This window comes from Erpetoichthys calabaricus, chromosome 7 (genome assembly GCF_900747795.2).
Source record: "Erpetoichthys calabaricus chromosome 7, fErpCal1.3, whole genome shotgun sequence".
NCBI classification, from domain to species: Eukaryota; Metazoa; Chordata; class Cladistia; order Polypteriformes; family Polypteridae; genus Erpetoichthys; species Erpetoichthys calabaricus.
This window is the reverse complement of record NC_041400.2, coordinates 29,552,886-29,568,709: the sequence shown is the minus strand read 5'-3', so window position 1 is coordinate 29,568,709 and position 15,824 is coordinate 29,552,886. Positions and strand designations below refer to the sequence as shown.

Genomic DNA, 15,824 nt, shown 5'->3' with positions numbered 1-15,824 from the left:
TTACAACAATGAAGAAAAAGAACATTTTGTTATTAATATTTCTTTGCCATGTCATAATCTTCTGGTAATTTATATGCCAATGTTCCTTATTTAGTTGCAGCATCCCTCTAAACTTTTCATGCCCTTGCACATTTTCTGCATTTGGTTGAATGGACTGGTGTCCTGTCTAGGAATTGTTCCTGCCTTGTCAAGTGGATTTATTGTTATACCATCCATACACAGTGTTGCAGCATACTGTGACACAAAATAACGTTTCCCCAAGGCCGCTATGTACCCAGTATTTGCAGGGATAGGCTTATTTCCCTGTGATCCTGGTGTGGATAAGTGGGTTTAGAAAATGGATGGATGGTTGAAAAAAAAACACAATACACATCCAATATAACAGGGGTCCTCAATCCCAGTCCTGGAGGGCCGCAGTGACTGCAGGTTTTTGTTCTCACCCGGTTGCTTAAATAGAAAGTAATTCTTGCCAATAATTTAATTTCATGGCTTGTTAGTGCTTTAACTCTGCTATGTCAGGTCATTCTCATATCCTAGATTTCCAATCATCCAAATGATTTCAAGGCTAAAATGGAGGAGTAATTCTCAGTCCTTCACTTTTTTCTCTTCACTTTCCTTCCAAGTACTTAATTAAACCCAATAGTGCATGATAAATACACAGAGGTGTAAATGGTAACTGTCTAAATGGAGAAATGCTGGTCTCTTTTGTCATTTGCATGTTATTGCTAATAAGGAGCAATTCAAACCCAAGAAGATAGATAAGAATACAGCTGTTTAAGATGAAAATAAGCAATAAGGGTTAAAAATCGTAATGAGCGAGACCACTAAAGTGAAGCAGAAGTGTCACTTGAGCAATAAGTACTTCTTATTAAGCAACTGGGTTGGAACAAAAACCTGCAGCCACTGTGGTCCTCCAGGACCGTGATTGAGGACCCCTGCAATATAACATACCCTTTATTTTCAACATTGCAAAAGCAATTATAGAAATAAGTGAAGCCCAGAAGACTCTCTTTGCCAGGAACTCACTGTTATTCTTCATCTGGGCATCCATGCTGCATTAAATCTGTAGGCCTTGTATCTGTACAAGCAGGCGAGCATCACTAATAGTGTTTTTGAAAGCAGGATTCATACATTTGGAAGGAGAGCAACCATTTCTGCACAAGCAGTGATGGTGCGGAGTACCACCACTGAGAGGTCAGCCAAACCTTCCAGCAGGTCCTTAGTAGTGCTTTTTGGGCTCTGCTTTTCTATACAAGATTTTCTGGGTTTCCAAGGTGACTTCTGGATTTTCCTGACTTCCATCAGTTCCCATAACTCCCATTAGAAGTGACTTTTTCACATTCTAAAGAATGTTAACAGCTAAAGAATTCAGATATCACTTTATAATTTTCTGCTGCTATGTAAAAGTCAATTATCTTTACAATGCATCGCTCAGTCAGCTACTTTGAGGAACCCATGGTGGTTTAGAAGACGCAAAACATCCAGTAAGGTCAAAAGGGTCAGGGTGTTTACTCAGCTCTGAAATTATCTTCACATGTCTTAATTTTAGGCTGAAAGAGATGATCAGTTTTAATGCCAAAAAGTAAAGGCCTTACAAGGCTGCTCGCCCTTTTGCACATGCCAGTTTCAGTTTTTTAAATTCCAACAAATAGAATTATGAACAATAACACTAGTAATAAGATACAGTTTAAACCCCTGCTTCAGGTTCCTGATTCACTGAGTCACAAGTTTTGGGCATATCAGTTACTCAGACCTTATTATATTAAGATCTTTGTTTGTTTTTGAATCAGCTGAGGAAATTAAATCTCCGTCAAAAAATATTAGTCCAATTCTACACAGCCATCATCCAGTCCATTCTGACCTCATCTATAACTGTCTGTTTTGGTGCTGTCTCTGCTCAGGCTAACACCAATATGCAACACATCATTAAAGCCCGTGAAACGATCACAAGCTATAACGTACCACACATTCAGTCCAGGGTAAGGAAGACGGCCACAAAGATCATTGCTGATCTGACTCACCCAGGGCATCACCTGGTCCAAAGACTTCCCCTCCAGCAAACATCTTTTTGCAATGAAAACTAAAACAACCCCTCACCTAAACTGTTATTTTCCATGTGCAGTTATTCTTACTAAGCAGGTCTGAGATTCTACTCAGTATCTACGGTATGTATACCTGCACATTAGACTGTCTGGACATTTTAATCCTGCTTTCTCTTTTTTGTATTATCCTTGTATGCTGCATCATATTTTATCTTCTTATACTTAACTTTTGTATTCTGTGTTGTCCTTCTATGTTGCACTAATACTATCAAGACAAATTCCTAGTACACATTAGCGTACCTGACAAATAAAGCGAATGCTGATTCTGATTGTTTCAGTGTTAGACTCACAGTAACTCCTGATTCTCGAACAGCTCTGTTTGTGTTTACAACAAATAGGACACTTGCTCTCTGAACAGCAGATAATCTGTTGTACTAATACTTCGTTGACAGCTGCCCTATCCTACTCAGCTGGAACAATAAAGTGCAACAAAATGGCAGAAATTATGTAATATTGTATATAAAATGTAAACATACAATTCATTTCACAAGGAACAGTTTAAAGGGTCTTTAGAATGTATGAGAAATCTATTAATGTTGGTCTCAATTATGCTGGCAAAGCCATTGCTAACATTTTTGATATTTCAACATCTCTGAGTGATTGCTCGACTTTCATGAATAAAAAATGATAACATGAAATACTCATCTGAGATTTGTGATTTATTCGTCACAACAAAATCATTAAAATCAACAATAATAATTGCTTGCTTGCTTCTGTACTGTCAAAGAACACTCATGAACAATTTGTTTAGGCAGAAATGGGTTAGAACTTTATTCTTGTATAGCACCTTTCAATAATAAACAACTTCCTGTGATGCTATGTGAGTACACAGCTAATAATTGTTGATTTGTTTGAAATCCTTTTTTAATCAGTGGGAGTGCTGGCTGGTATGGTGACTTACTCTGAGACACCAGCTAAGCAAATGTGGAGGATTGAACTGGCAAGCTTGGGGTCTAAAGTCTAAAATATTAGCTAATGACTGCTTAAGTGAGGCCTGCTTTCAGCTCTGAGCTGAACAGATGAGAACATGTTAATTTCTCTAGGTTGTTAACCCACAGTGGGCACTGCATCCCTTTATGTGGCAGGATGCATTGTCATAGTAATTTTGACAGTCTGCTGAACCACTTACTTGTCCAACTGTTGTTCCTCTTGCTTTCCACACCCTTTGATGGATGGACAGACTTCCAGCAACCCTCACTGCCAGCATCACCTTTACCGTATCCAGTGAACAATATGAGCTACATACAATGTTTGACTGACAGCATGGTCTTAGTGCAGACTAAAGCCAATGTCACATTACATGACTTCCAGTTGGATGGAGATGACAAACTTGAGGACTGTAGTTGCTAATACCATTACCTGAGCATGTACTACTACACAACTAGAAAATGGCAAGTATGTCAAATTAGATGATTATGTGACTACTTTACAGCACACTTTCACATTTGCAAAGTTTTGTGCGCTCTGCACTTTTTCTTACAGCCAATGATGTGCTGCCTGACAAAGCCAGTGACTGTGTGAAGACTTTACAGGTACTGCAAGTTCAGCTACAATTTTTGCCCTTTTTTCCTCATTCTATTATGGTACGTGAAACCGGACACATCAGACAGACAAGCTTCATTCTATTTGTGAGGTCCAAAACACCAGCATTCCTTATTGCTCTTTGCTGCTTTGTTTGCCATGTACTTCTGCTCATTTGTAGTCCGTTCTCTCTCACGCACATAAAAGAGCCCACCACTACAACATAAGACAAAATCAAACCAGTCAGGGTGAGTTGGTGAATATGTCACAATACACAATGTGTGGTCAGAGGAGTTTGTATTGACTGCCTCAGAGTCAGAGACAGTCAAAGTGAAGTTTGTGACTGAAAAATCACTGGAAAAATGTGACAGAGCCATAAGTCATTTAAATGACTGACAACTGCAATAAAGAAGCATATCGATATAACATGAGATCACCACCATCAAGCCGTGTCCTTTTTAATGGACGTCCCTAAATTGCTTGTTGTGAGTAATAAATTCCTGGGCATGTTGATCAACTATGCCTGCCTTTTCACTATTTTTGTATTTTGTTTAAGATTTTCGCTGTAATGTACTTGATGTCTTTGTGAAGTATTCCGTGATAGAGTTGCTCCGATTAATTGGCAGCCAGTTTTCACTAAAGAGGACTTGATCAGTAAATTGCCTGATCTTTTGGCACAAAACCGATCTTTTCAGCCCGTGCTTTTCTAGGCTTTATAGTAATTTAGTTGCAGTGCTCCTTTACATGAGGTATTATGTTAATTGAGCCAATTTTTTTCAAAGCAAGTCAAGGCTTGTTTTACAAGACAGCAAGAGGCGACTGGAATATTAGCTTCTACGTTAAAGAAAGTAGAGGAATCAGAGAAGTTGTCATGTGCTGTTAAACAGGCGGCAAGAACAGCTCCTTTAATTAATTACATTTTTTATTTTGTCCTTTAATTAAATGGATACCGTTTGAGTTTGGACTGTGAGTTTGTCTTAAGTGTCTCAGCTTTTGAATTGGAAAAAGAAAAGATAAAGATGAATTTGAAATTGCTGCTTAATTAACAATAGTCTTGTGTCTTCAGGATAAACAACTTATGAACATGTGTTATATTTGCTTTTTTTTATATAAAAGATTTGTACTGTGTTCATTATTTGTTGCTGTGTGTCATACAACACAAGTTTTGGTAAGAAACAATTACTGCATTATTAAAATGGTAATCCATATTTAACACACCACCTCAAGAATTATGAATGTCTAGCTGATGCACTGAAGAAAAAGAGACACCTGTATAAACATAGCATATTTATACTTGAACAGTAAAAAAGCTGTAGTGCAATTAATGATTAAAAATGATTAAAACCCACAGGTGCAGGTATACTTACTTTTAAGCAGTGTTTTAATTAACCGTACCAATTAGTTGATTATATATATATATATATATATATATATATATATATATATATATATATATATATATAAATAAATTTTTGTTGTTGTTAAAAAAATGGTGAAAACTACTTTTTTTAATAAGCCTTGCTTCAGATAGGTACATTACAGAAAAAAACAAAATCATATGACAGCTTGTAATTATAAGGAGCATCTTATTTTCATGTATACATATATGTATTATGGATACATATTTTTGTACATATTTTATTAGTATATATTTAAGTAAATATTATTTACTTTAGTGTTTTTATGGTCAAAAAACCTACAGAATTTCATTTTGTTAATTGAAATGAACAGATAACACCTGTGGGTCTATAGTTTAATTATTAAAATACACTTTAATATAGGACGTAAGGCTTCTATACATCTGGTTATGCAGGACCTTAGTAGAAAATGTTTTTTAAAGGGATGAAAGGAGGAGAAAGAAAAAAAATCAGAATTGGCAGTAACATGAAATCAGTGATCAGTATCGGCCTTAAAAAACAAGAATCCCCACTTCATGACAATTCTCCCTACAGATGGTAGGTACTACATAAAGATTGACTGGAGAGCACATCATATGCCAGTGCAAACCTGAACCCGTTGATTAATGTCTAAAGGGGTCCATTACAGTTTAATTTAATTTGGATTATGAAAATCCACTAGCTGTTAGGTTTTCTCAGAGTATCAGTGACACGTTCTCAGTATTTAACCCATCTGCCACCTGCTTTTGGTGGGTTCTACAGAGTCATAATTGGATCAGATTCATGTTTATATTTAAATTTACTTCCATCTGTAAGTTTGTAATCAAATCATGTAAAAAAAAATGTAAATCTCTTAAACAGCAGCCCAAATAGCATTTTACACGGAGCTCTGTTAATAAACACAAGAAGGCATTAATGCAGTTCTAAAAGTCACTTTTTTAGTTAAAAAAGACAATTTGGTATTTTAAATTTAAGTTTATTTAAATAATGTTCTCTTTAACCCACAAATACTATTAGCAGCAACACAAAAGGCACATTTATAATAAAAATAGAAAAAAAAGTGGAATGCTCAACTCTTTCATCAATAGTGTTAAATTATTATAAAACATTTTTATAATAAAACATGATAAACTAGTGGATGAAAAATTTGAAAAATACACAAATTGGTGTTTCGTTATGCTTTAACCCTAAGACAGCCTTTAGTTTTTGTTTTTGCTGAATGCATAAATATAAAACAATCTCTTAAAACCGAGAAGCCCACCCATTTCAATATAATGTGCAGATTTATAGCTAATTACCCACAGTACGTCTTTATTAATATGAACATCTTGCTTTCATGTAATGAAGGTTTGTGCTTAAATGCTGTCATGAACTAGATTTTCTTTATCCTATTTTAAATGAGCAATACTGAATTTTGCTTGTGCATTAAACATTTGAAATTGATTGTACTTCAGCAGTAGCCAGGCCCCTTTTATTACATTTAGATGTAGACATATGAGGAGAAATTAAGTAAAAGTACAAAATGTGATTTTAATTACAGACTGAAAGAAAAAAAATGTCCATGTATGTATGTAGACATTGCTAGAAGATGGATTCATGGATTCATTGCCCTGCTGATCTGCACCCTACAAATAAAAAATAATCCCCCTCCCCACAATAAAATGTGACAAAAAGCTAAACTGACACAAATATGTAAAATCCAGCAGAGTTCAGTTACAGATAATATACTTAAATAGAATTAACTTACCAGTACGATTCAAAGGAATAACGTAAACCAGTTTGTACAGTTAAACACATGGGAGGGACATTTTAGCCAGAGGACATCTCCTTTATAAAAGCAGATGCATGTATGCTACAGAGCAACAAGTGTTTTAGAAAAATAGAAAAAAGGGCCTTTAATACAAACACATTAGCAAGTGTGCCATCTGTCATACATAAACTTCATATGGCAACATAAATTTTGTTTAACTATTAACAGTCAAAAAAACAAAACAAAAAAATGAATGAAAGTCAATGATATGTGTCAGTTTACCTATGAAAACCATGTCCATCCTGGCTATTGCAATGAAACAAATTACATACTTATATTATGACATTTCTAAGAAAATGTGTCAAGGATTTGTATTAAATAAATTTGTACATTGTTGCTTGAATTACAGTGTTGTACAGCAGCTTATATGGATTCAGTTTTAGACCCAACTGAAGAATAAGCCACTTAAATTGGTTAACACAGTGTATTTCTTTTCAGCAGACAGTCCTACGTGCTTAACGTGTTATCTGTCTACCATTTCTGTGACAATGTAACAACTGTGAAAATGGATCTTCATTCTACAGGTCACATGCTTCACTGAAGAATATTCTGGGCAGCTTCTTTGATGAGATTAGCTGCCATTTCCAGTTCCTCTTCAGTCTGCTCCACCGTAACTACAACACGAATGCTGTGGAAATAGTTCAGAATTAGACATGCAATTACTATATTAAGGTAATTTGCTCCATTAGAATGCATTTGTCAAAATACATTATCTGCAATGGATCATTATTTAAAAACCTCACAAAACACATTAGAAAATAGGTCATTTCAGGGTGCACAAACAGATAGCCCAAACAAAAGATGAGTGGTGGTTGTCAAGTTCAGTCCTGAAGGCCAACTGTAGCTGCAGGTTTTGAATCTCAACTAACTTTAGCTTTTAACTGAACTCCTCCCTTAACCACTTATACGCACTTTTTTACAAACTAAAAATGTCTTCTTTCAAATAAATCATAGTTTTCTATGTTGTTTGCTTTCTTTCATTATTAAAATATGCGATTTGCATACATATACCCCAAGGTGAGCAGTGTGTTGCAGCAGAGTTAATCTGCTTTAATCAAATGTCCCACCTACAGTATGTTGAGTCACATTCAGTGAAAGACTTTATTACCATTGGATAGCTGAAGCTTAGAGCATTCTAATGGTGTTTAGTTGTCTGTGTTTGATCACTTGTACTTCATGACACAGCTCTCTGTTAATGGCAACAAATATAACGTCTATGTAAACAGCTCATCTTTGTGCACTGGTACATACAAATCTCGAGTTAGATTCTGAGCAAAGTTTTTACTTTATTGAGAATGACATGTTTCATGAAGGACTTGAGGCTACACTTGATTTGTAAGTACTGCTTAGTATGACTTTGAAACATCGTGGCTTGTAGTTTTATAGTTCAAGCATCATGGGTTCAATTACCAAAACTTTGTCTGCTGCATGTTCTCCCTATGTTAGTTTTCTGGGAAGTTTTCTTTCAATTTCAAAATTTCAGCACACTGGAAATGTTTCTTTGTGCACTGAGGACTAGTTTTAATGCTCTACTTGTACCTGTCGAAGTTTCACACGAGGATACCCCAAACCCTCATCAAATATTACTGTATCACACAACTTGTGCCACTATGTCATGAGAGTATGACAGAGAGAGAGAAAGAAAAAAAAACTTTCAGCTAGTGTCTTTTTTATGGTATAATTCTCCCACTCCCCCTCCACCCAAGGGACTGATGGCACCATACTGTATTTTTTTTTATCCCGCTTTTAATCATGCTCGCTTCAGCCCTCGCTCCACACCCCAATGCTGCCAGGGAGAAGCAGGCATGATTACAAAGGGAACTAAAATAGAACAGGATAAATTACAAAATTAGGTTTGCTAAATGTTTACTGTAATGCAACAAGCATTTATAGATGCTACATACGGATTATTTAGTGATTTTATGTTTACTTTTAAGTTTTTTGCCATTATTATCATAATTTATTGTTACACTTTCCTAGATGCTCGATATTTAAGTTGTCATTCATTAATAAGCACACTAGTAAGTATAACACCAAAGTACAGTAGGTGCAACCTTTCAGCATTCAGTGCTGCTTACTCACAGTATCTACTTCACTCATTGATAAATGCTTATTATTAAGATAGGATAAGGACAGCAAACAACACAGAAAATGAAGTAAAAGGCAAATGACAAGAGAGAGTAAGTTGTTTAAAAATTATGGCAAAAATATAAATACTTCAAAATTTCTTATAAATCTCACACTATGGCACTTTCCTGAAACCAACAAATAACTAGTTAATTAAACAATTATATCAATTAGATGTCAAATGGACTCACTGACTGTGAAACTGATCAAAACAAAAACCTGCTGTCTCAGGACTAAACCGGTCACGTTTTACTTAGGTAGTTCTCATATTTCAGAGATTTAGCTGTTGTGACCACAAGGGAGTATTTTCAAATCCTTGACACATCTACAAACACACAGTCCCAGGCTCACATAAAGCATTTTTATTTTACAAAACACCATTTCATTGGCTCTTCACATAAATAATACTCCTCCTTTATTAATTCATTCTCCTTCTCCTCCAGTCCTCCTAGGTAAGCGTTGCCCAACTCAACATACAATTGGGATTCCGTGAGCAGCTCCTTTTCAACCCAGATCTGAAAGTACTTCCAATGTAATAGTACTGCCAGAGAGAAGCATTTCCAGATCAGGTGGAACTTTCCTAGAACAGTGGAATGTCCTTCTGGCATCACCAAAGTACCCCAGTTTCCATGCTGCCCTGAAGGTGCACAATTAGAAGCTCCACCAGAGATATGCTACCACCCAGCGTACAGGGGGAACATAGATCTCTGGGAGGCCATCTCTCACTGTCCTTACATAATAAAAGGCTTCCTGGCCAGGTAAAGAACCACCATCCATCCCCTCAATGATGCCTGCCTGACCTTGCCTTCTATGACAGTATATAAAAGATAATCAAATAAAATAATAAGCAGGGTAAATGTGTTTGAAACATGATCACAAAAAATGGCTTCAACAGAATCGAAAAATGAGAAATTTAGCAGAAGAGATTAGGACAACTAAGGATAATATTGAGATATAAGAATTACAGACAATCATATATACAGTGGAACCTCGGTTCAGGACCATAATTAGTTCCAAAACTCTGGTCGTAAACCAATTTGGTCGTGAACCGAAGCAATTTCCCCCATAGGATTGTATGTAAATACAATTAATCCGTTCCAGACCATACGAACTGTATGTAAATGTATATATATTTTTTAAAGTTTTTAAGCACAAATATAGTTAATTAAACCATAGAATGCACAGTGTAATAGTAAACTAAATGTAAACACATTGAATAACACTGAGAAGACCTTGAACAACAGAGAAAACTAACACTGCAATAGTTTGCGCTATAGCACAACTAACCGCTGGCTAAAAACACTTTTAGGCACAGGGAAAAAAAATGTACATTTGAAAAGATCCGTAATTTAATAAACCACCAAGAAAAGTAACATTGCAACAATGCACGCTACGAACCGATCGCTGTAAACAGAAGTGAAAACAAAATCAAGCCCAGTGCATTCTTTAACTGCCTTCCTACCTTATGCTTCCAGCTCTCTCTCTCGCGCTGCCCGTGTGTGTGCGCGGCTCTCTCTCCTGCTGCCAGTGTGTGTGTGTGTCGCGCTCTCTTGCTCGCTGCACAGGAAATGCACAGGGAGAGACTGAACACGTACAAACCGAAAGGGAAACTGGCTTGTTCGTATACCGAGTGTGTGGTTGTGAACAGAGGCAAAAGTTTGGCGAACTTTTCGGTTGTAAACCGATTTGTACGTGTACCGAGACGTTCGTGAACCAAGGTTCCACTGTACATGACTACTGCTACTCCACAGACATCACAATAGTTTAATTATTTTGTTTAAAAAATGTATCAACCCAGCCACAAGGGATGCAAAAACCAGTGTGTTTCTTCGTGCCAGTCCCAAGCCCGGATAAATGGGGAGGGTTACGTCAGGAAGGGCATCCGATGTAAAATTTTGCCAAATCAATATGCGGACAACAATACAAATTTCCATACTAGATCGGTTGAGCCCCGGGTTAACAACGACCGCCACCAGTACTGTTAGTCAACAGGGTGCTGGCGGAAATTGGGCTACTGTTGGCTGAAGAAGAAGTAGGAGAAGAAGAGGGGGGAGACGTGTCCAAAGGCAGGAGGAGAGGAGGAAGGTAAATAGAGTGGAACTGAGGGTGGGAACTTTGAATGTTGACAGTATGACTGGTAAGGGGAGAGAGTTAGCAGATATGATGAAGAGAAGGAAGGTTGATATATTGTGCATGCAAGGGACTAAATGGAAGGGGAGTAAGGCCAGGTGGATCAGAGGTGGATTCAAATTGTTCTATCATGGTGTGGATAGGAGGAGAAATGGGGTAGAAGTTATTCTGAAGGAACAGTATGTCAAGAGTGTTTTGGAGGTGAAAAGAGAGTGTCAGACAGAGTAATGATTATGAAGCTGGAAATTGGAGGTGTGATGATGAATGTCGTTAGTGTATATGCCCCGCAAGTTGGGTGTGCAGTGGATGAGAAAGAAGATTTTTGGAATGAGTTGGATGAACAGTGTACCCAAGGGACAGAGAGTGGTGATTGGAGCGGATTTCAATGGACATGTTGGTAAAGGGAGCAGAGGAGGAGGTGATGGGTAGGTATGGTGTCAAGGAGAGGAATGAAGAAGGTCAGAGGTTAGTGGATTTTGCCAAAATGATGGACATGGCTGTGGTGAATACGTATTTTAAGAAGAGGGAGGAACTTAGGGTTACGTACAAGAGTGGCGTAAGATGCGCACAGGTAGACTACATCCTATGCAGAAGAGTCAATCTGAAGGAGTTTGAAGACTGCAAAGTGGTGGCAGGGGAAAGTGTAGTTAAGCTGCATAGGATGGTGGTCTGTAGGATGACATTGGAGATCAAGAAGAGGAAGAGAGTGAAGGCAGAGCCAAGGATCAAATGGTAGAATTTGAAAAAGGAAGACTGCACGGTTGAGTTTAGGGAGAAGGTGAGACAGCCACTGGGTGGTAGTGAAGAATTACCAGACAGTTGGGAAACTACAGCAGAGGAAGTAAGGGTGACAGCAAGAAGGGTGCTTGGTGTGACATCTGGACAGAGGAAGGAGGAAAAGGAAACCTGGTGGTGGAATGGGGAAGTACAGGAGATTATACAGAGGAAGAGGATGGCAAAGAAGAAGTGGGATAGTCAGAGAGATGCAGAAAGTATACAAGAGTACAAGGAGATAAGGCGGAAGGTGAAGAGAAATGTGGCGAAGGCTAAATGAAAGGCGTATGATGAGTTGTATGAGAGGCTGGACACTAAGGAGGGAGAAAAGGACCTGTAACGATTGGCTAGACAGAGGGACCGAGCTGGGAAAGATGTGCAGCAGGTTAGGGTAATAAAGGATAAAGATGGAAACATACTTACAAGCGAGGAGAGTGTGTTGAGCAGATGGAAAGAGTACTTTGAGAGGCTGATGAATGAAGAGAACAAGAGAGAGAAGAGGTTGGATGATGTGGAGATAGTGAATCAGGAAGTGCAACGGATTAGCAAGGAGGAAGTAAGGACAGCTATGAAGAGGATGAAGAATGGAAAACCCATTGGTCCAGATGACATACCTGTGGAAGCATGGAGGTGTTTAGGAGAGATGGCAGTGGAGTTTTTAACCAGATTGTTTAATGGAATTTTGGAAAGTGAGAGGATGCCTGAGGAGTGGAGAAGAAGTATATTGGTGCCAATATTTAAGGATAAGGGGGTTTGTGCAGGACTGTGGTAACTACAGGGGGATAAAATTGATGAGCCACAGCATGAAGTTATGGGAAAGAGTAATGGAAGCTAGGTTAAGAAGTGAGGTGATGATTAGTGAGCAGCAGTATGGTTTCATGCCAAGAAAGAGCACCACAGATGCAATGTTTGCTCTGAGGGTGTTGATGGAGAAGTATAGAAAAGGCCAGAAGGAGTTCCATTGCGTCTTTGTGGACCTGGAGAAAGCATATGACAGGGTGCCTCGAGAGGACTTGTGGTATTGTATGAGGAAGTCGGGAATGGCAGACAAGTATGTAAGAGTTGTACAGGATATGTATGAGGGAAGTGTGACCATGGTTAGGTCTACAGTAGGAGTGACAGATGCATTCAAGGTGGAGGTGGGATTACAACAGGGATCGGCTCTGAGCCCTTTCTTATATGCAATGGTGATGGACAGGTTGACAGACGAGATTAGACAGGAGTCCCCGTGGACTATGATGTTTGCTGATGACATTGTGATCTGTAGCGATAGTAGGGAGCAGGTTGAGGAGACCCTGGAGAGGTGGAGATATGCTCTAGAGAGGAGAGGAATGAAGGTCAGTAGGAACAAGACAGAATACATGTGTGTAAATGAGAGGGAGGTCAGTAGAATGGTGAGGATGCAGGGAGTAGAGTTGGTGAAGGTGTATGAGCTTTAATACTTGGGATCAACAGTACAGAGTAATGGGGATTGTGGAAGAGAGGTGAAAAAGAGAGTGCAGGCAGGGTGGAGTGAGTGGAGAAAAGTGTCAGGAGTGATTTGTGACAGACGGATATCAGCAAGAGTGAAAGGGAAGGTCTACAGAACAGTAGTGAGACCAGCTATGTTATATGAGTTGAAGATGGTGGCACTGACCAGAAAGCAGGAGACAGAGCTGGAGGTGGCAGAGTTAAAGATGCTAAGATATGCAATGGGTGTGACGAGGATGGGTAGGATTAGAAATGAGGACATTACAGGGTCAGCTCAAGTTGGACAGTTGGGAGACAAAGTCAGATAGGCGAGATTGAGATGGTTTGGACATGTGCAGAGGAGAGATGCTGAGTATATTGGGAGAAGGATTCTAAGGATAGAGCTGCCAGGCAAGAGGAAAAGAGGAAGGCCTAAGAGAAGGTGTATGGATGTGGTGAGAGAGGACATGCAGGTGATGGGTTTAACAGAACAAGATGCAGAGGACAGAAAGATATAGAAGAAGACAATCTGCTGTGGCGACCCCTAATGGGAGCAGCCGAAAGAAGTTTAAAAAAATGTATTACCAAGCAAAAAATAATTGTTTTGACCTTACCAAAATAAAACATATGCACTGCTCTAGCATAACACTAAATTAACATTATTACTAGTGCTAATTTCCAAATCAGAAACAAAAGATACAAGATTAATCTTACCTTGGTGGTGGAAGAAATTTTTCTTCTTTTTCCAAATAATGGGCTTGTGTTAATGCAATTTTTCGATCCATGCACTATAAGAAAAAAAGTCAGGCATTTTAGAACAGAAAAAAAACAAATTAATTTACTTATTACACATAAATGTTAAAATAATACCACACACATGCTTACTTTATATTTAGAACAAGTTAGACATTCCCCTCCCCTGTGCACAGAAGTGTTTAGGTAAACTGATTCTAATGCTGTGTCTTAATTGTATATGTAATTTGAAGTTTTTATTTCCCAATGGGAAAGACTAACTCTGAAGCAAAAGTACGATTCAGTCCCCTCAATGAGTTTGAAAGATGCATATAGATAAAACAGGGTGAACGCTGCTGCTTCACACATCCTGTACCAGGTTTACCAAAGTCTGAGTTGGGTTTTTCTCTTCACATTTAATTGGCCACTGTGTTACTGAAAGTGTAGGTGGTCATGAGTAGGCACTCCAGTGGACTGGTGCCATGTCCTGCCTTGTGCCAAATATTGAAAAGGATAGACTCTGACACTCGCCATGACCCTGATTTGGATTAAGTGAGCTTGAGAATAGTATGTTACGAAAGTAATACAAATTAATTGTATTAGAAATTTCATGGACATTGAACTGGATAGTTGTAAGAATAAAAACATTGTCCTTTCAGCTATTGCACAAACATAAATAAACCCTCCATGGGACTTCCATCAATAAACTAAAAAACAAAATGTTCAGAAGAGACCAGTGTTGGGAAAACATTAAATTTTACAAGTAACTTAGTTAAATTACTCATTACTTACAGAAAAAGTGTATAGTTACTTAAGTATTTGGACAGTGATACAATTTTCATAATTTTTGTCTCTGTGCGCCACCACACTGGATTTGAAATGAAGTAATCAAGATGTGATTGAAGTATAGACTTGCAGTTTTAATTGTAGGGTGGGTCGGGGCATTGTATAAGCCATTTAGAAAGGACAGCCATTTTTATATACATGGTACCACCACTTTCAAGTATTTGGACAATTGACTGACAAGCTGTTCCATAGCCAGGTATGAGAAGTTTGCTCATTATTTCCAAATATTTCTTCATTTCAATCCATTGTGGTGGTGTATAGAGCCAAACTATGAAAAATCCATCACTGTCCAAATACTTAAGTACCTAACTATATATACTAACTGTAAAATATATTCTAATGTATGTTGTAACAGACTACAGTATGTAACTTACAATTATTAAACAATAACAATATGCCATGACTGTTTTGGAGGAATTGAATGATTCCACTCTGTGTCATCTGTTCTTTAGCTGCTTGGATATGCATAGCACCTGCACTGTGCTGTTTCAGGTCAGATATCTATGGCAAGCAGTTTTAATATTTTTTCAGCCTGTTTTGGATGCTGAATTTTAAAAGGCAGATATTGTTTCTTGTAAAACTTTTCTATCTTAACTTTAACAACAGATACCACATTTTTGAAATCGGACATTGGACTTTTCAATATTTGGTATCAGCATTCAAAATTCTATTTGTTCATATCAAAATTCTGAAAGTGTTTTTAACTTTGATATTGAACACAGTTTTCAAAGCCTGCAAGACAGACAGTCACCTTAGCAAATCATTAAAAGTGGTTACATTGTTGTACTACTTCAATTAAAGGCACAGTTGCCCTTCAACTAGAACTTAGGATATTGCATACACATTCATTACAGGAATTACAGTTTAATTCTTATAGAAACTCATAATATTTAATTATCTCCAAAACATTTCTCTGTAGGTATTGCCACATCACCT

The 15,824-nt window shown here is 37.8% G+C and overlaps 1 protein-coding gene across 1 annotated transcript in view; it reads right to left on the bottom strand.

The window, feature by feature from the left end:
* Positions 1 to 6,240: 6,240 nt before the first annotated feature.
* The window catches only part of sptlc1 (serine palmitoyltransferase, long chain base subunit 1), a 43,177-nt gene continuing 33,593 nt past the window's right edge, over positions 6,241 to 15,824 (bottom strand). The window contains exons 14-15 of the mRNA XM_028804877.2: positions 14,025 to 14,098; positions 6,241 to 7,458 (exon numbers count right to left, since the gene is read on the bottom strand). Of these exons, the coding sequence (XP_028660710.2) occupies positions 7,365 to 7,458; positions 14,025 to 14,098 (168 nt within the window). The 3' untranslated portion in view covers positions 6,241 to 7,364. The remainder of the gene's footprint in view (positions 7,459 to 14,024; positions 14,099 to 15,824) is intronic.